General features: G+C 45.0%; 2 protein-coding genes across 2 annotated transcripts in view; one reads left to right on the forward strand and one right to left on the reverse strand.

Annotated features, from left to right (window-relative positions):
- akap7 (A-kinase anchoring protein 7) overlaps positions 1–21175 on the reverse strand; it is a 121635-nt gene that overhangs the window by 89715 nt on the left and 10745 nt on the right. Inside the window, exons 4-7 of the mRNA XM_083790406.1 lie at positions 16967–17127; positions 15573–15685; positions 11077–11123; positions 10230–10330 (exon numbers count right to left, since the gene is read on the reverse strand). Coding sequence (XP_083646532.1) covers positions 10230–10330; positions 11077–11123; positions 15573–15685; positions 16967–17127 — 422 coding nt within the window. The remainder of the gene's footprint in view (positions 1–10229; positions 10331–11076; positions 11124–15572; positions 15686–16966; positions 17128–21175) is intronic.
- LOC310876352 (ATP-dependent Clp protease proteolytic subunit, mitochondrial-like) lies at positions 11669–12394 on the forward strand (the record flags this gene model as incomplete). Its single annotated transcript, XM_083789876.1, has 1 exon — positions 11669–12394. The coding sequence occupies one exon, from the start codon at positions 11669–11671 to the stop codon at positions 12392–12394; it is 726 nt and encodes a 241-aa protein (XP_083646002.1).

Here is a 21175-nt window from a genome sequence, read left to right on the forward strand (position 1 = left end):
ACCGGATGCCACGGACGACAAGACGTCTTCCCCATATTTTGAAAAGTCCTCTAATCTGGTGTACAGGTGATGACATGCACACACTTTCTTTATAATGGGAGAATTGAAAGGAACTGGTTGGAATAACGTGTTCCTTCCACGCGCTACGTCCAACCAGGGATACTCCCACCCGTCAGGTGTAAAGGAGCAACTTGGACACTCAAGCAGGTTGGCGGAGGGTGTGTAGAGCCCAGGATCACATTAGTAGATTGACACGGGTGAAAAATGGGTTACAAAATCGTGGGATAAAAAATATATGAAAAAATATATATAATGGGAGAATTGGCACTCAAAGCCTAAACTGGTGACCACCAGGTGGCGCTGAGAATTTCGGACTAGAAGGCTTTCTTACCTTTATTTGTAGTTTGTTACGTCCCCAATGAAGAGGTCCAGGTGTGCAAAAGTGCATTATTGGCTATTTCCCCTACCATAAGGTTGGGTTTTTGTGTTAATTCGCTTCCATCGAAAAACTATTATACTATTTACATTATGAAGAGAGGACATATACAAAATGGATTTATGAGCGATGGAAATAAGCAAATTAGACACCAATGCCCCATTCAATTCAATTCATTGAGGGCTTATGGTAGGGGAAATAGCCAATAATGCGCTTTTGCACAAAATATCACCTGGGCCTCTTTGGTGGGGACTAGGCATGTGGAAAATAATCGATACGTATCGATTCATCGATTATGACGTGCGCGATGCGAGTGAATCGGTCCATTCACTGTGTATCGGTAAAATTGACAGGTGAAATCTCGATGCATCGTTCGCGGAGTGCTTGCATCGGTAAAATCCGTGGTTGCACCGTGTTTTCATGGTAAATTTCACCCTATCCTGTGTTTCCGAGGCGCATTGAACGGATCAGAAAAGGAAGAAAAAAAAAAAGTCTCTCGCAGCCATAGCTCGCAGCGCACACACAGGGCACGTTCGGAAATAGCGCACTGAGCCCACTGTGCAATGCAAGCTCGCAGGAGAGAGTGCTCCGGTGTGGTATTTCCGAACGCGCCCACAGTCGGTGAACAGAAGCTACCGTACGACGGTGCAGAGTAGACACGTTGAGACAACAGACTCAGAGTCAGACTATAAAGAGCACCCGCGACTAACAGAAGTGAGCCCCACGCATTAAACAAGAAGCACCACCTTTACTCTTTAGCTTTATAAAATAGCTGTCCGAGTAGCTTTGTCCATCGATCAGTTGACTTTCCACTGTAGCGCTGCGTGCTGGACTGCTCGTATCTGATCCACACTCCACAGCTGTGCTTGCTGATTATCCGACGCAAATCTGCGTCGCGATCCTCATCAATTTGTAATTAAAGAAAGCTTCTGCAGTCTGCACACACGTGTAAAACAACAACAACGCCACAGCAGGGTGTAGTAGTACTGCTTGTATTGTGTTTAAAGTCGTTTACAACTTTCCACTGTCCAGCTTTCTCCTGCTGTTCTCTGGGATAGAACTTAGAAGCCTTATTTATATTCTGCAGCAAGACGGTGTCGCACGCCTAAAATTGCAGATCCACAAGCTCACAGCGGGGCGTGGATGAGACGCGTTGTGAGCTTGTAGGTCTACATCTGCTATGTATTTATAACGTTAATAATACATGCAGGCCAGGGTCTTCAATGTTTTTCAGGTCAAGCCAAGGACCACTTAGCTGAGAGTGAGAGATCAAGTGGGGACCCCCACTATACATAGGCAATTATATTATAAAACTGTTGCAGATTAAACTAGACATAGACTTGTTTGACAGCACTATACAAGTGTGACCTGTAATTTTTGTTTTGTTTATTTGTTTCTTTTCTATTTATATGTTGGTAACATTAATTGATGAACGATAGGCTATTACATTTTAATCTCTTGAACCCTCTATACTCAAAACCTCAAATTGACCTTTGAGATATAATAATTATACTATAGCCTATGATTATTAGTAATCTAACAATTCCACAATAACCAGCAGAGAGCAGACCCTTTGTTTACTTACATAATTCTATAGCCTAAGTTGGGTTGTTTGAGATGCAGAGCTATAATACTAACCTACAGTAAAACAATAAATTCCTTTGAATTTAAATGTAATGCTTTTTTACATGTTTTGGGAAATTAATAGAGCTTTAATATAAATCCTTTCTATTGTGATGAATCGCCATCAAATCGCATCGTATCGGTCGAGGGGTGAATCGCATCGTATCGCATTGATTTGAACTAAATGGTTATCGCATCGCATCGCATCGGGAAGAGGAAGAATCGTATCGCATCGTATCGCCAGGGGATTCCATGTATCTCTAATGTATCGTATCGCTGGCAGTGCATCGAGATGCGTATCGAATCGTGAGATGAGACGAGATTCACATGCCTAGTGGGGACGTAACAACTATAAATAAAGGTAAGAAAGCCTTCTAGTACGGACTTCTCCTTTAAGGTGCTTGCATTCCATTGGACATCCTTCTCTGTCACAGCAGCTCACAACACGCTGCTGTGTTCGCACATTGTCCTACAACAGCAGCAGCAGAAGATATGGGCTTTTTTTGTCATTAGTCATCAGATTGCAATCTGTGGGAAGTATGCCTGCCTGCCTGCCTGCCTGCCTGCCTGCCTGCCTGCCTGCCTGCCTGCCTGCCTGCCTGCCTGCCTGCCTGCCTGCCTGCCTGCCTGCCTGCCTGCCTGCCTGCCTGCCTGCCTGCCTGCCTGCCTGCCTGCCTGCCTGCCTGCCTGCCTGCCTGCCTGCCTGCCTGCCTGCCTGCCTGCCTGCCTGCCTGCCTGCCTGCCTGCCTGCCTGCCTGCCTGCCTGCCTGCCTGCCTGCCTGCCTGCCTGCCTGCCTGCCTGCCTGCCTGCCTGCCTGCCTGCCTGCCTGCCTGCCTGCCTGCCTGCCTGCCTGCCTGCCTGCCTGCCTGCCTGCCTGCCTGCCTGCCTGCCTGCCTGCCTGCCTGCCTGCCTGCCTGCCTGCCTGCCTGCCTGCCTGCCTGCCTGCCTGCCTGCCTGCCTGCCTGCCTGCCTGCCTGCCTGCCTGCCTGCCTGCCTGCCTGCCTGCCTGCCTGCCTGCCTGCCTGCCTGCCTGCCTGCCTGCCTGCCTGCCTGCCTGCCTGCCTGCCTGCCTGCCTGCCTGCCTGCCTGCCTGCCTGCCTGCCTGCCTGCCTGCCTGCCTGCCTGCCTGCCTGCCTGCCTGCCTGCCTGCCTGCCTGCCTGCCTGCCTGCCTGCCTGCCTGCCTGCCTGCCTGCCTGCCTGCCTGCCTGCCTGCCTGCCTGCCTGCCTGCCTGCCTGCCTGCCTGCCTGCCTGCCTGCCTGCCTGCCTGCCTGCCTGCCTGCCTGCCTGCCTGCCTGCCTGCCTGCCTGCCTGCCTGCCTGCCTGCCTGCCTGCCTGCCTGCCTGCCTGCCTGCCTGCCTGCCTGCCTGCCTGCCTGCCTGCCTGCCTGCCTGCCTGCCTGCCTGCCTGCCTGCCTGCCTGCCTGCCTGCCTGCCTGCCTGCCTGCCTGCCTGCCTGCCTGCCTGCCTGCCTGCCTGCCTGCCTGCCTGCCTGCCTGCCTGCCTGCCTGCCTGCCTGCCTGCCTGCCTGCCTGCCTCTCTCTCTCTCTCTCTCTCTCTCTCTGATTGTTGTGGTAGATTGGTTCTGAGGATTAATGTCAGATTAACATTGCAACATGGTACTAACACCAGAGTGGCGGTCCGGACAGCAGAGAGAAGATAATCACCCCCCGGCAACTGTGTAAATATCACAAGCAGATGAACCTTAAAAAATCACCTGCCTAGCGCTCTGTCAATCTGATCTGACAACACCGAGCCAAAATAAATTCCATTTTCATGCATAGGGGGCGCCAAATGCAAAGAAAATTACCGTTTGTTGCAGAAAAGTGATTTTGGGGGATAGATCCCCTCCAAATTACTTACACATGATCAGAGGGGTGACGTGACATTGTAATTGGCTGGGGAGATTTGTGGGAGGGGCCTATATTAGCGATTTTTCAAGAATTGCATCTTTCTAGTTATTATTATATTAGAGCTGGGACTTGATTAAAAAAAAAAATCTAATTAATCAGAGGCTTTGCGATTAATTAATCTAGATTTATCACATTTTAATCGCATATCATTATTTGACCCGAGAACAGTGAGAAAGCAATTTTTTCAAATGGATTTTGGTATACTAGTGAATCAATGAATAGTGAATACATACGTTTAAGCAATAAAACATTGTTTTTGTAGTAATAGGGGTAATAGTTCTTTATTGAATAATTGCACACAACTGTGCTGTAATCCACGCTACCATCGGATAGCCTTTTAAATCCTATTTCCAATCCACGGGGACAAGCAAAGTGATCTCAGCGGCTTCCCCCAGTCTGGTGAACTGTCTGCGGTGTCTGGTGGTGTTATTGTCTGAAGAGGACACGGACACTTGGTGTGCAGGTCCGTCTGAAAACTGTCCAGTGACAACGTTCCGCGGTGAAAAGAATAGTGCGATTATGTTAATTAATCGCAATTAGTCCCGGCCCTATATTTATATATATATTTCCTCACAAATAGCAATAGCCAACATATGGGCCACATCTGTAGTGTGTCTTCATGTGGACAAACATACCCGTCTCTATAGCTCAGTGTAATGTATTATAAATGTAATATAGGGGTGTGTGTGTGTGTGTTGTCCCCTGTGACACCTCCCGAGACTATCAGTCTAGCCTGCATCGATCTGTTGTCAACACCAAATACACGCGGCTGTGTGTTTGTGTGTGTGCGCCTGTGTGTGTGTGTGTGTGTGTGTGGGGGGGGGGTTGTTGCGCGTGTGTGTGCATTCCTCCAAGGATTCCATTACAATGTCAAAGATGCACACAATGTGTGTGTGTTTGTGTGGAGAGGGAGGAGACGAGAGGACAGAATATTTATCGCACGCACGCACGTACACACACATGCACACACACGCACGCACGTACACACATACACACGCGACAGCCCAATGATCTACACAACGTGGCGACTGCACAGATCCACCCACGGCCTCAGCTTGAAGGGTCAAAGCGTGGCTTTTAGAAAATGCTGCAGAATAGCATAATGTTCACTTCAATTGGTATAATGTGGTTCTATGCTATGCTGCAGGTATAACAGGCCCCTGATTGTTTGATTTATTGATGCACTGTCTGCCTGTATGTATTTATGTTTTGTCCAGCGGGGTTTAATTAGTGTGTGCGCGTGTGTGCATGTGTGTGCGTGCATGTGCATGTGTGTGCGCGCTTATTGCATGAGATGCTGTCAGGTTTTTCTCCCAAGGGGGATATACAGTATGCCAGCATTATCCAGCATATACCGGGTGCCAAGGACCAAGACAAGGACAATGATACGGTATACTGTATAATCATACAGTATGTATGTATTCTTACCCCCATCTCTGTACCCCACTATTATAAACTGTATATACATTATAACTCGTATACAATGCAAACGGTGAGGTTCTCCAATAAATCCTCCTCTAGCCCATTCTGGGTCGGAACCCCTTTTGGTGTTTATAGCATTATGTCATACTTTATCTATTGAAAAATAGCAGATCTACAAGCTCAGATGGGGGGGTCGGCGGCCAATTACATATATGTTTGATGGTACTTGACATGAAAATGCTTGAGAACCACAGATAACTGTCAGAAATTAGAACGCATGTGTATAATCGTTCTCAGCTGCCTGTCAACTGCCTGTCATCTTTCCTATAGGAAAGAATGAGTATACTACCATATGCATATTAAATAATAATTCATGAAATTAAATTAAATAAATCCCCCACTAAACTGAAATGAGGTAAAGAATAAATAAAAAAATAAAAAGAGTCAAAATGAGTGTTGTATTTTTGGTGAGAAAAGCAGCTGGAAAGCGCAATTGTGTGTAAAGCAGCAACAATGCGCTAGATTGGCTGTTGTTGGAGGTGGGCAGGCCCTAAACTGGGCCGTGTGAGGTGAGGCGGAGTGGTGCTTCTGGTGGAATAAAAGACTTGTGTATGCCGAAGTATAGCACGTTCAAAAGTAGCACCAGTACTAGAGAATTACACCCAGCCCTGTATGTGAGCACATAGCACCCTCTGGTGGTACACATACGCAAACTACCAGTACACGTCTTTATCTCGGTAGACTGACCAAGACATGGATATGGCTGCACACATATCTTGGTCACTCGTACTCAGTTTCTTAGTAGTAGTAGTTTTATTTTCTTACCACAAAATGTTAAGAATGTCATTAAGAAGTATGTTGTTGAGACACATACCAGATACCTGCTGAGGCTGCTGTCCTACAGTTTCAATGCACAAATTGTCATTTAGAATAGCATGTTGTGACAACGCGTGACATAACTAGAATACATCATGTGAGTGTGACATACTAGCACCGTGTCATGAAAGGAGGTGGCATCCCCTGCTGCCATTCTTTCAGTTTTTTCCGTTTACTCCTTTGTCAATTTCATGCCACGTTGAATTGAATACATATACTGTAGGTCGGACGAACCACAATGGAAACAAATTCCTCAGGACCTTTTTTTTTTTTTCACATGTTTGACTAATAAAGTATTCAATCAATCAGTCAATAAATCAATCAAACTCATGTCCAGGGGGTTTACTTGCAGTGGTTCCCAAATTGACACTAACGAGCCCTTAGACCCCATGGACGCCATGGACCCCGATAAGAGAAGATAGTTTCTTTTACGGCTGTAGCAGTGATTCTCAACCCGTTTATTTCAAGTTTGACATGCATTAGTCTACGGACCCCCATTTCTATCTCTGAGACCCACATTTATATTGTAAAACCACTGTTAATATAACTCTGAGAGTGTCGAAATGGAACCAAATGTACCAATTAGGGTCCATTTACTTACTGCCTCACGTTACAAAAACAGGAGAGAGGCTCCTCCTGACTTGCATAGCTCAAGACTAATTAATTACGCATACCGTACACATGTGACACACTCAACACAGTCAAACATACAGCGCACACCCACACACGCATAATGAGATTTAACACATGCTCAGACAGTACATGCGTTATACAAACACATCCACCGGCTCACATAAAACGGTGAGATTCGGAAGAAAACAAGGCCTTTTGCGGAGGAGCAACTCTTGGGGGACCGACTGACTAATGGAGCAGAAATAGAACGGAATATAAATAGAATCCATACAGGGTAGGTACCCTCACAAAAAACATGCAGTAATCCTGGTCTCTAAACTACCTACCCCTGGCCAGCTGGGGCGCCTGATGGAGGGGAAAGGAACTGGTCGGAATAACGTGTTCCTTCCACGCGCTGTCCAACCAGGGAAACTCCCCCTGTCAGGTGTAAAGGAGCAACTTGGACACTCAAGCATGAAGGAAGCATGAGTTCAAGTCCGTTGCTCTCCCCATGTCCCCCATATATGGGGACTAGGTTGGCGGAGAGTGTGTAGAGCCCAGGGTCACATTAGATAATTGACACAGGGGTGAAATATGAGTTACGAAATCGTGTGATAAAAATGTAAAATAAATAAATAATAATAATCCATACAGCCATAAATAGAACTAAATGGTCAACGTCGGATGGAAACCCCGTTCCATTTTTCTTTTATTTTTAAATAAGTAGTAAAAAATAGCCAATCAAGGATCTCACAATGGGGTTGGGTGAGCTTGTAGATAAGCTACTTGCAACACCCTTGTATGACGAGGTCGGGCATTTATTCACAGATAAAAATAAATAAATGGAGATAGAAGGTTTCTACCCGGCAGCAACAACAATGTGATACAGAGACACAACCATCTGCCTTTTCCATCTGGTCTCCAACAAATAAGTAGGGCTGGGTGGGTTTTGGGGCTGGGCGATAAGACTTCAACTCAATATCAGGATCATTTCAAACTGTTGCCTCGATTGAGATCAATGAATGATATAATAGTGAAAATAGCAGGGCATGAGTGGTTAATGTCAGACTAATTGACAGTCCATTGTAAAAAAAAAAAAGAACCATACTCCTCGTCATGTAGCAGCCACGTCTATGGACTTTTTAATCCATCCTGGCTTGTTTCTTGTATGAAACAAAATTAGTTGCAAAATGTATTGTTATCGGCCACAACATGACATCTTACGTTGTCAATTACTGTAGTGCCCTAAACAAACATTAAACTCTATAGACTTGGCCGGCAAACGATTCAAGTCATAAGTGCTCTAAACAAAGCTTACAAATCCCATACTCTGCTGCCATATGACGTATAATCTTCAAAAGTCATGTATTGGAGGGGCTAACGCCGCTCAAACATCTATGAGAATGCCTTTGTTTCGATTTGTTGATATAGTGTATAAGAAATGTAACTAAGAGCAAGATTGAGTCAATCAGAGGTTCTACCTTTTGCTGTGGACATCATTAGTTTGGGTTAATTGCCCAGCCCTAGTTGGGTTCTTCATTGAGTTCCAGTATCGGTGAACATTTGAACGGATATATAATGATACTATGTATGATACAGCACCGGGATTTCAGCACCGGTACGGAGTGTTCCCTTCCCGCACCTCCCAGACTCATCTTTTACTACTAATCCCGAGTTGCTCGAGTAAATTAATCGTAGAACACTTTCCCTGCAAATTCGCAAGTTGCCCGAGTCATGTTTTCATTGTTTAATCCACGTTTTTAATCAGTTTGAAGTCATACGGGCAATCCACCGGACAGAATGGGACATGAGACGTCATCGCAAAAAGGTCCGTCGCTTCCGGGGTGCAAAGGGTTCTGGGAAATGGAGTCCCTATTCATTACAATGGAGGGGGTGGAACGGAGCGGAGCGTTTCCTGCTCCGTTCGGTTGTTGTGGTTGGCACTTTGGTATACTTTTCTACACCACAACAAGCCATTACAAGCAACTCAGCGGTCGGTGCAGTGGCTGTTCAAAGGTAACTTTAACCAACTCAGCGGTCGGTGCAGTGGCTGTTCAAAGGTAACTTTAACCAACTCAGCGGTCGGTGCAGTGGCTGTTCAAAGGTAACTTTAACCAACTCAGCGGTCGGTGCAGTGGCTGTTCAAAGGTAACTTTAAACTTAGGCAGTCTAGCCTAAAAGACGGCCGTAAATGGTCCGCAGTTAACCTGTTAACCCATTTTGGTCGTGCTTTAGCTATTGAAAAATAGCAGATCTACAAGCTCATAGCGCGCCACCGAGTGGCGCGCTATGAGCTTGTAGATCTGCTATTTTTGAAAAATTGAAGAACGACTGACGTAGAAGACATTTTTAGAATCTGATCTCAGGTCAGAATGGAAAACTGTCAGGATGTAGAAGACATTTTCAGAATCTGATCTCAGGTCAGAATGAGTTAAATATACCACACCTTCCATCACGCACGTGACACCACAACGTCAGGGCTAGAGAACAGGAACGTTACACGGTGCAACATGGATGCTCCCTCCACACGAACAGCTGAAGCCGGTCGATCACAAAAAGCATTGCTTCATGCTCAGAGTTAATAACCTTGTTTCAAGTTCAGCTCATTCTACTCCATGTGTCGTTGCTGAAACAATCCTTCACACAAGCGCCGTTCCCTAAACAATTTACAATGTGTAAGATGCTGTTCTACAGTAGATCACTGCCAACCAAGCATTAACCATCGCTTTTTAGATTAAATATCCGAGACTAGGATTTTATGGAAGATGCTTCTGAACATAATTGCTAGTTTGACCACTTCACATGAACACTATAACCGAAAACAACAGCCCATGGAAAAGCACTCAATGTGTCACGCTGAGAGCTTGTACATCAGCTACTTTCGCTGCGAAACATGCTTCCATAGAAGACGGGGGGGGGCTGATCTCCGGAAACAGCGGTTTTGAGAACCACTAGCTCCGGACAAACGGAGAAACCACGCGAAACGTCGCCAGTGAGCACAGAGCAGAGCAGAGCGACTCACCGTGGCTGACAGGACCCGTTCGCTCGCTGAAAATCCATTACAAGGCGACGTGTGACAATACTTTAACGCATACACCAGTCCCTCGAGTCGGATTCAAAACTGACATCAGTGACATGGCATGTATCGCGATGGAATTCCATGGCCAATGAAAAGCAGCAGCAGTCGGTGGACTTCGAAATGCTGAGTGCTCAAGTCTCGCACAAATTCAGCCGGGGAGACCGAGACCTCTAGTCCGCGAGTTGCAGTCAGGAAAACCCACCGGTTTTGAGAACCACTATAGCTGCAGACAAAACGCAAAACGGGCTCAGAAGCAGAGAGAGACTCACCGAGCTGCAGGGACGCCTCCGTGTGATAGTAACCATTCTCCTGCTTCTTCTTCAACATGGAGCACAGGTCCAGTCTCTCCACCCGCTGCTCTCCTAGACACCTGTACGGGGTTGAAACAACACAACAGCTGTGCTGAATAATAATAATAATAAAACTTTATTTGTATAGCACCTTTCATGATATGAAATGCAGCTCAAAGTGCTTTACAGAGCAATGGAGAAAAAAAAAGAAAAGCAAGGCAACGACATTAAAAAACAAACAGTAATGCAATACAGTGAGGACATGAATAACAAAAAATTAAATATCAATTAAAAGCAATGTTGTAGAAGTGGGTCTTGAGTTGTGCTTTAAAAATGTCTACAGAGGCTGCCTGACGAAGGTACAGTGGGAGCTTGTTCCATGCCGACGGCCCGTAGAAGCAAAAAGCTGCTTCCCCGTATTTTTTAGTTGCCATTTTTTTAGGCAAAGCGAGCAGGCCAGCAGTGGAAGACCTTAGGGGGCGGTTTGGGACATATTTAGGCAGGCAGTCATGTAGGTAGGAAGGTGCGAGACCATTGAGAGCTTTATACACAAGTAAAATAATTTTAAAATCAATCCTAAAAACAACCGGAAGCCAGTGCAGTGAAGCCAAAACTGGAGTAATATGTTCTCTCATCTTAGTTCTAGTTAAAACTCTGGCTGCTGCATTTTGGACAAGTTGTAATCTGTCAGTTGTTTTCTTAGGCAGTCCTGAAAAAAGTGCATTGCAGTAATCAAGCCGAGAAAAAACAATGAATGAGAGAGACAGACAGACAGACAGACAGACAGACAGACAGACAGACAGACAGACAGACAGACAGACCCTACCTGTCTGTATAGCTGGAGTATAAGGCTGGATCCACACGCTTTAAACCCTGAAAGAGAGAAAATGAAAGAGAGAGGGGGGGGGGGGGTGAGTGGAGTGACAGACAAGGACATGAGAGGGACAATCGATTTAGTGATTGCTGCATTTGTTATGTATTTCAAATGTTGTTTAATTCCTAAATAGAGCGGTGCCCATTGGGAACTGGCCTACTTAGAACAATGCAAGTTGAAGATGCACGCCCCACCCAGTTATTATGTCTGTGTCCCTTTTATGCCCATAGTTATTTGTCAGGCATGCCCAAATATGGAGTATACGGTATGCAGATGTCAGAACACCAATGTGATGTCAGAGAGGTAAGGGGTGGCATGTTTAATGGCACTCAAAACTGCTCCATTTGCTAAAGCAAAAGCAAGAGCCTTCAACTGTTGTTTTGCGTGTCGTTTCTCCCGCATGCCATTCTGGAACGTACCCGGAACGATCATCTATTTACAAGAACACACCTTACAAACAACGCATAGAAGTATAGTAGAGCCACCCGACAGTCCCACCCCACGAGCAAAGAATTTTTTTGCGACGGCGTGCGTCCTCGCAGGCATGCTGACACGTCGCCTGTTGCAGTGTGGCGCGGCGGCAGCGCTGCAGCGCAGCGGGGGGAGGAGGCCCGTCCACCACGGCAGTCACCGGCAGCGCCCGCACATCCCCATCGTGGTGGAGCAGACCGGGAAGGACAGGCGCCCGTATGACATCTACTCGCAGCTCCTGAGGGAGAGGATCATCTGCCTCATGGGTCCCATCGACACCTCGGCGGCCGGCCTGGTGGTCGCCCAGCTGCTGTTCCTGCAGTCCGAGAGCGGCACCAAGCCCATCCACATGTACATCAACAGCCCCGGCGGCGCCGTGACGGCGGGCCTGGCCATCTACGACACCATGCAGCACACGCGCGCGCCCGTCGCCACCTGGTGCGTGGGCCAGGCGGCCAGCATGGCGAGCCTCCTGCTGGCGGCCGGCACGGCCGGCATGAGGCACGCACTGCCCAACGCGCGCATCATGGTCCACCAGCCGTCCGGAGGCGCCCACGGCCAGGCCACGGACGTCGCCATCCAGGCCGGGGAGATCCTTCAGATGAAGAGGCAGATCAACGACCTCTACGCCAGGCACACGGGCAAGACTCTGGAGACCATCGAGAGGGTGTTGGAAAGAAACCACCACATGAGCCCCGCGGAGGCCAAAGACTTCGGCCTGATTGACCAGGTCCTCGTGCATCCACCCCAGGCGGCCAATAAATTGGTGCAGGAACAGACCCTGGAAAAAGAGCCTTAAAAAAGTTCCCTGCACACCGGACGCGTTTTTCGGAAAGCCCGACAGAAAGACGGTTTTCCGAAAAACGCCTCCAGTGTGCAACCACCTGTAGGTGACCACCAGCAGGAAGTATAAAGGTCTAATTCCTCCAAGTAGAGAGCCATTTTGACTCTGCCACAGAGAATGCCCCTCCCCGTCTCATACAGGGTTTGTTGCAGCTGATGCTGGTACTGGCTTGTGTTTGAGCACATGTTGCTGCTAGCCATTGTTTGATTAAGCACTTTAGTCTGTGACATCATTGTTTTATTTGATCTTATTCGAAACATATGTATTTATTTCTTGCTCAAGCAGAGCGTGCAAGTACTGCGGTCGGCTGCGTATGTATGGTATGTATGTAGTCCTGTCCTCGATGGTCCCCAATTGGCTGTCGATGGTGACGTAATTAAGATAATGTTTCAATGTCGGTGCATGTCGGGATTAGAATGGCATTATTGGTTGTTGATGGTGACCTAGCTAGGGTACGTTTCAAGGTTGGTATAAGGTCATTACCAATCTAAAGCATGTCTCAGGTAAAGTGTGTAGAAGTCGGCAGTACTTGCGCGCTCTGCTTGCACACAAGTAGGCCATGTATGGCCTACTTGTGTGCATGGCGCAAGTTGGCAGCTCGACAGAGTGCATTTCTAGTTACTTGCGCAAGCAGAGTGCGCAAGTAATAGATTTCGTCCAGCGCTTCGATGCGTATGTCGCCGTTTGATGTGTATGTGCCATGCCAGCGTATGACGTAATGACTACTTGTGCTTGATATGGCAGTGGTGTCAGATTACATACATGTAGGGGCATTACCTTTAATCCTCCCAACACTAAAACATATCGTCATTACGTCAACATCGAAAACCAATTACACGCTGGCATTGGGTCCTTTAATCCACATCTTTATTGCGTCATCATTGGTACATAGTTGTACCAGTTATACCCTGATGTCATATGCTGCTACGATACATACGCATCAAACGCAAAGTAACCACATTATACCGCTAATCAACTTACAAATTACATATGCATAGCTGAGATTTGACAGTTTGTAGCGGTCGACAGTACTTGCGCGCTCTTCTTGCGCATATATAGGCCATATATATACTGTATATATATATACTATGCAGCGCTGTAGGTTTCATGTATTCAAATGCAGCTTTGTAATCACCGTCTTCTCTTATAGCTGTGGTGCCATTGATGTCCCCTCGCCCTCGCATTGATTGCACTGTGCTATAATTCACTGCAAATCAAGGCAGTGAATTATAGCAGGCAGTGTTTGTTCTTTTAATAATGTTCGTTTGCTTATGTTTTACTACTAGGGCTGGCAACTAATGTGTTTTTATGTTTCATTTTAAGGGACCCTTTTTGTTTTGTTTATTTGAATTATCTGCACTGTAGGTATGACTTAAGTTGTTTTCTTACTGGCATGTTTTAATTGTTTTCTCTCCATGCTGTTACAGTGCTATCCATGTTAAAGGCCGGGTCCGCCCTGCTGCACACAGCATTTCAAATGACTAATAAAAATCATAAAAACAGCATTCCATATTGACCTCCGTCCGTCCTTTATCTAAAATGTACAGTACCCCTCATGCATTGCATGTTAACACAGTCTATTATGGCGGCATACTCCGTCATATGAAATCCAACCCTCAACTGCTTTTGACGGACCGCTCCGTCATATAAGCTTCATTATTAATATCAAACGGGATCGCCGTTTATTTATTTTTTTGCTTGGCCTTTCCTTCTTCAGCGATCCTACACCGGTGTTGCGCATGCACCCTGCCGTTCACTTCTTGTAATGCGGCCGCCTGAAAAGCTGAATAACTCTAGGGAGCTCTCCATAGTTTTGACAAAACGCCCGATGTTCGGAGGTCTTTTCTGATTGTCCGGTGATCCCCATTGGAACATTGGGGTTTTGTAGAGCAAGGATGGCCTCATGTTAGCTCGCTAGCATTGACGCCAATAGCATCTAAAATGGATGCCAAAAACGGACGTGCATCATACTAAAAAACAGTGCATCCGGGTCGGCAGTCAGTGTAGGCCAGTGGTTCCCAAACCTTTTCATGTCAAGGACCCCCAAATTGACACTAGCAATTAGCCTGCGGAACCCCATTTGAAAAACATATGCCAAGGACCCCCCATAAGAGAAGAATGTTACGGCTCTAGCAGTGATTCTCAAACACGTTTAATTTCAAGGAACCCCAGTTTGACATGCATTAGTCTACGGAACCCCTTTAATGGCATTTCTATCTCTCTGACCCCCAATTTATATTGAAAAATCAATGTTAATTTAACTCTGAGAGTGTACCCATGAGGATCCATTTGGTAACTATGGATCATTTAGCTGGGGGACCCCCTGGAACGCCATCATGGACCCCTGGGGGTCCCCGGATCCCACTTTGGGAACAACTGGTGTAGGCAGAACATGTCCGACAGCGATGGCACACACACACACACACACACACACACACACACACACACACACACACACACACACACACACACACACACACACACACACACACACACACACACACAGGGAAGAGCGCCCTGGCCTATGGCCGGCGCCAGACAGACAGGATGTGATGTCATCAGGTGTCAAGCGAGAAGATGACTGAAGATTATTGTCCTTCCTGTGTTCATTTGACCTGCACCCTCCACATCCTGTCTGTTTGTCTGTCTGTCTGTCTGTCTGTCTGTCTGTCTGTCTGTCTGTCTGTCTGTCTGTCTGTCTGTCTGTCTGTCTGTAGGCCACAATTATTACATAATCGTTTAATTGCAATTATTTTTGTCATAATCGTTTCTCCGTATGTTGAAACATTTCCATACATTAAAAAAGCTAAAATAGATTTAGAAGCTTACAATGCGTTTTTTTAGTATAAAGTATAAAAATAATGAATAATGAATCAGTATTTTTTCTTGATATTTATCAACAGAAATGTATTCTTTATTCATATGTTCACAATGTTCAATGTAAAAAGAAAACAATTAAATCGCTACTCGCTAAATTGTGACAATTAATCTTCAACATGAATATTGTCATCGTGACGGCCCTACTCTCATGCACCTCTAATTTGTCCTCTGTGCACGTGCATGTGTGTGCGCGTGCGTGCGGTTGGGTGCTCTGGAGAGCTTCAAGATGGTGTGTGTGTGCGTGTGCGTGTACCTGCGAGCGGAGTTTGGGTGCTCTGGAGAGCTTCAAGATGGTGAGGTGGGGTTCAAGTCCACGCTGGTCTCCCTGCATGAGACCTTGTGCCTCAAAACAGCTCCGCAACAACTCTGTGACACACACACACACACACACACACACACACACACACACACACACACACACACACACACACACACACACACACACACACACACACACACACACACACACACACACACACACACACACACACACACACACACACACACACACACACACACACACACACACACACACACACACACACACACACAGGTTTCGAGGAAAACAGATATTTTCCGAATGTCAATTCTAGAAGGAAATATTAGTATAAAATCAATACACAGGGAGAGAGAGAGAGAGAGGCAGAGAGGGATGAGTGGAAACAGAGAGGAGCAACTTTAAAACAACAGCATTCAAGTGCAGTTATTTAAAACTTCAGCAGCGATTACTTCGAAAATACCACTATTTTCAATAACACGTACAAGAAAATATACCATATAAAATATATGTATCTGTATCGACCCGTTTGTCATATCGGTATCGGCGAATATGCCAGTCTAACCACCGATCCGACACAGTGGTAAGGAAGGGGTTGACACTATGGCAGGTAAATAAAACGTTGGGGCATGTGGAGTTTGCTTTCGAGTTGCCCAAACTGCAAGTGCACATATGAGCGAGGAGTCAGCTATAAACACAACACGAGATATATGGCGAGATAGCTATAAGCACAGCACGAGATCACAACACTGAGTATCGGTATTCGGTATCGGCGAACACACAAATGGTGGGGAACGAAACAAGTGTATCGGGACATCCCTATCTCTAATACATCAAAACATTATTAGTGATATTTTGTACTATATATTTCTGGTATTAATTGCCCAGCGCACATGATCTAACAGTGACTATCTATAGATTAATAGAGGAAGCTACAGAATCTACTGCAACAGTGTCTAAGCATAAATAGATGAAGGAACAATTCATAACAGTGTCTAATAGGCATTAACCCATTTAGGCTTTTTTTTTTTGTATGTATTTTTTTCTGAAAAACCTCATGTTTCTATATCAGGGGTTCTCAATATTTCATATCAAGGACAACAAAAATGATATATGTAATATGCCACAGACCCCCATGTGAAAATATTTTGTTCCAGGGACCCTCCAGAAGCAAAGATTTGAGTTAAAAAAAAGAATATATGAAAGAATATATATTCAAAGATTTGAGGCACATTTTCACGATTTCTCAAAAATAGCAGACCTACAAGCTTGTAGATCTGCTATTTTCTAATAGCTAAACATAATGCTTAAAAGACCAAAAGGGGTTCCCGCCTAAAAGGGGTTAATAAATGAAGGAACAGTCCACTGACCTGCCAGTCTGTCCAGTGTGTCTCGGTGCCATCCCGGCTCCAGATCCACATACACCACCTCCTTCTTGAAGTGACCAATCCCTGAGAAGGACAGCGCCAGGTCCTGCCCACACAGAAGCTCGGCCAATGAGGGCTTCAGCTGAGCCAGAGCGGTGGCCGCGCTGAAAAAGAGGGTGGGGGGAAAAAAGCCAACGTCAGCGTGGACACACACGCGCACACGCACACGCACACGCACACGCACACCACAGAAACACTTAAGTTTAACTTTCAACATTTTTCAAAAACATTGACAATACCAGATCCGCAAGCTCACTCGGTGTGTGAGCTTGAAGACTTGCGACTTGTGACAAAGTGTTAAAATGTCGAACATAAAGAAATAAAGAACTATGGAGATACAAGGTTTCTTCCCGACAGCAAGGAGGATATACGCATAAACCTGGGTGCACCACCTCTGTCTCCCTTAAATTACATGCGAGTCAATCTAGTGATTTATAACCACACTTAGTGTACATTAGTTAGTTAGGAGGACATCAGTTAGTTAGGAGGACATCAGTTAGTTAGGAGGACATTAGTTAGTTAGGAGGACATTAGTTAGTTAGGAGGACATTAGTTAGTTAGGAGGACATTAGTTAGTTAGGAGGACATTAGTTAGTTAGGGGGACAATAGTTAGTTAGGAGGACAGGTATATTCAATTCATTAAGATGCGAGAGGCCGAATTTCTTTTTTTTTTTTTTTTTTTGGCCTTTGCCTTTATTGATAGGATACAGTAATTCTTTTGGACAGGACATGAACTAATCAAATGATTCCCGAGCGTGGCACGGCTGCAGCTCACCGCTTCTTGGCTGCGGAGAACAAATTTCACTGTGGTAACGTGTGTGACAAATCGTATGACTTTGACTTTGTAAAGGGGGAGAGAGATAGGGAACATGCGGCAAAGGCCGACGGGCTAGGGACTCGAACCAGCGACACGCTGTCACCTTGGTGCCTGGACCGCTCAGCTGTGGCCAAGGCCACCGAATCCCATTCTACTTCATACTCTAAACCAGTGCTGCCCTACAATGACAAAGTGCAGTAACTATACGAAAAGATACATGAACTGATAAATAGCTGTAAAAGTGTTGCAACTGGTCAGCCAAATGAGACATAGACACATACCGGGAGGTGATATTACAATAGCTGTATATCTGTTCTTTGAGGTAATTGTTTATACCACATCAAATAAATAACGGTAATGGGTCGCACACACCAAGACTGCCATTTCAATCATTTATTCTTGCATTTTGAACAGGAGACAAACGTTTCGGCTATCCAACCTTCATCAGTGTGTGATGGATAGCCGAAACGTTTGTCTCCTGTTCAAAATGCAAGAATAAATTATTGAAATGAAGTCTTGGTGTGTGCGACCCCATTACCGTTATTTATTTGATATGATCTGAACGGGTAACGCGCCTAAAGTCAGAGCGCGGTGGTCACATGAAGAGTAATTAATTGTTTATACCACAAAATAACGAAGGCTAATTTGACCACCTTTGGTGTAAAAAAAACGTAGTTACTGCGCTTTGTAGGGCATAGTAGTTTGCAAACTATTTCGTGCCAAGGACCACCAAATGTGTGTATACATGGACCCCCCCCTTCCCATCTGAAAATGTTTTGTGCAAGGGAATCTAAATCATCGTCATCTTCTAGATGTGAATAATTTAGGATTAGTCTATTTTTGGGCTCGTTTTCCTGGAAGGGTGGAGAGGAAAGGAAATGAGATGCAGCAGACGATGCTTCAGCCGTTTCATCCCAATGAATCACTCACAACAGTTCAAACAGTATTAACCACTTCAACTTTAAGAGCCCTATCTTACTCCTTATTATCCCGAAACGTATTTGCCATGTTTTACTATTTTGATTTTTTTTTTTTTATATAGTTCAACTAGCCGATCGACACGCTGTGAGCTTGTAGATCGGCTATTTTGAACTATTTTAAAAAGGTTTTTCAAAATAGTTAAAAAAAGGCAAGTAAGTTTAGGGATAAGGGGCAAGATATAGTCCTATTGACCGGGGTCCCACAGGTCTCTATACTTGGCCGGCTCCTTTATTCCCCTATACACCAAATGTCATTCATTGCGGTAAACAGCCAATATTAGATTCAGCCTATTTATTATGATGTGCCCGGAAAAGGGATGCTAGGGTTCAACTTAACATGAATCCAACACATTGTTTTATTATATTAGTTTGTATTAGGTTTTTATAAACATGACAAACAAGACATACATAACAATGACACATACACCAGACTGGGCAATGTATGTATATAAATGAGTGAATTAATCCAACACATTAATAGAAAAGATAACTCAACAAACAAGAACTGTGCTGTCAAACAAGTCTATGAAGATATCAATGAAATGAAAAAGTTTAATCCCAAACACAATTGTATACAATATGTAGCAGGGGGTCCCTGCTTCATCTTACTCCCTCAGCTAAGGGGTCCTTGGCCTGGAATGCATTGAAGACCCCTGGGTTAAAGAACAGTTAGTACAGTCTTCACAAATCCAGGAACAAGACAACCCCCCCCCCCACCAACCCAAATGATGGATAGTGTTGTGATAATGTACACAGAGGGAAGTGGACCCAGCCCCTCAGTCAATTCATTATGTTGATCAAAGGGTCATCCGTCGACATAGTTGATAACTTTAAATTCCTGGGCATACATATCACAGACACATTCACATGGTCACTCAACAACGAGTACATCCTCAAGAAGGCGCAGCAGCGACTGTACTTTCTGAGGCGCCTTAAAAAATTGGCTTAAGTACAAAAGGACTAGTGAACTTTCATCGCTGTATAATTGAAAGTGTCTTAACTGGCTGTATCACAGTGTGGTACGGTAACACGACCGCTCAGGATTGCAAGAGGTTGCAGAGGACCATTAAAACATTAGGTAAAATCATCGGCACTACAGAATTACCCAGTCTCCAGAACATCTACACCACTCGCTGTATGAAAAAAGCCCATAACATCATGGAAGACACCAGCCACCCCGCAAATACCATGTTCAAACTACTCCCCTCCAAAAAACGCTACCAGAGCATCAAATCTCGTACCTCCCGTCTCAGTAACAGTTTTTACCCCCAGGCAGTCAGGCTGCTGAACAGCTGACCTTGAACTGTATTGCACTTCACTTCACTTGCACTTTTCTTTTCCTGTTTTTGTCTTTTCTTGCACTTTAGATGTTTGTTTATGTCCTGTGTATGTAAGACGGAGAGTGCTCTGAGCAAAATAAATTTCATTGTATGTATACTCTGTATCTATACAAATGACAAATAAACCTGAACCTTGAGCAATGCTTCCCCTTTTAACCACGTATATTTATTTATTTTACTTTATTTATTAAAGAGACTCCGGTTACTGAACAAACACTCTTTAAAGGACAACTTTAGTTTTTTTCAACCAAGGTTCATGTTTTAGGTTGTTATTAGAGAAAGTAAAAGATGAGTGTTAATTTCTTTTCATTTGCTGCTTTCTTTCGTTTTAGGGATTTTAGCTCTTTTTGACAGGGGGGCGGGGGCATTCGAGCATGGGGCTAAATATGTATTTTTTTTACAAAATCTTATGGTGATTTATCTTTGTATTATTTACTATATTCCTAATAAACCCCATCTGGCCACAGAAGATCACAGGATCTACTGAATGTGAAGGTAGCCTACTGGGGGAAGGCTTATACTGTGTGTATAGGCTCAATATGTCAGTTTGTCACATTCAATAGATCCTGTGATCTTTTGTGGCCAGATGTAATTTCTTGGGGTCTAGTAGGACTATAGTAAATAATTAAAAAAAAAATCGCCATAATATTTTGTAAATAAATACATATTTAGCCCCATGCTCGAATGCCCCCGCCCCCCTGTCAAAAACTGCTAAAATCCCTAAAACGAAAGAAAGCAGCAAATGAAAGAGAATTAACACTCACCTTTTAGTTTCTCTAATAACAACCTAAAACATGAACCTTGGTTGAAAAAAACTAAAGTTGTCCTTTAAGGTCGCCAGCCAGCGTTCATGTTGTTAACCACTTGCGATTCTGTCATGCGACCGTATAGCACGATCAAAATAACAGATCCTATTTTTGCTTTCCCAGTATGCCCACAACAGGACCAGCACCTTTAGAGTGGTTGATTTATGCTGGATGATCCTGATGAGGAAGACCGTGAGAGGAAGAGATA

Source organism: Protomyctophum parallelum (genome assembly GCF_964188405.1).
Source record: "Protomyctophum parallelum genome assembly, chromosome: 19".
NCBI classification, from domain to species: Eukaryota; Metazoa; Chordata; class Actinopteri; order Myctophiformes; family Myctophidae; genus Protomyctophum; species Protomyctophum parallelum.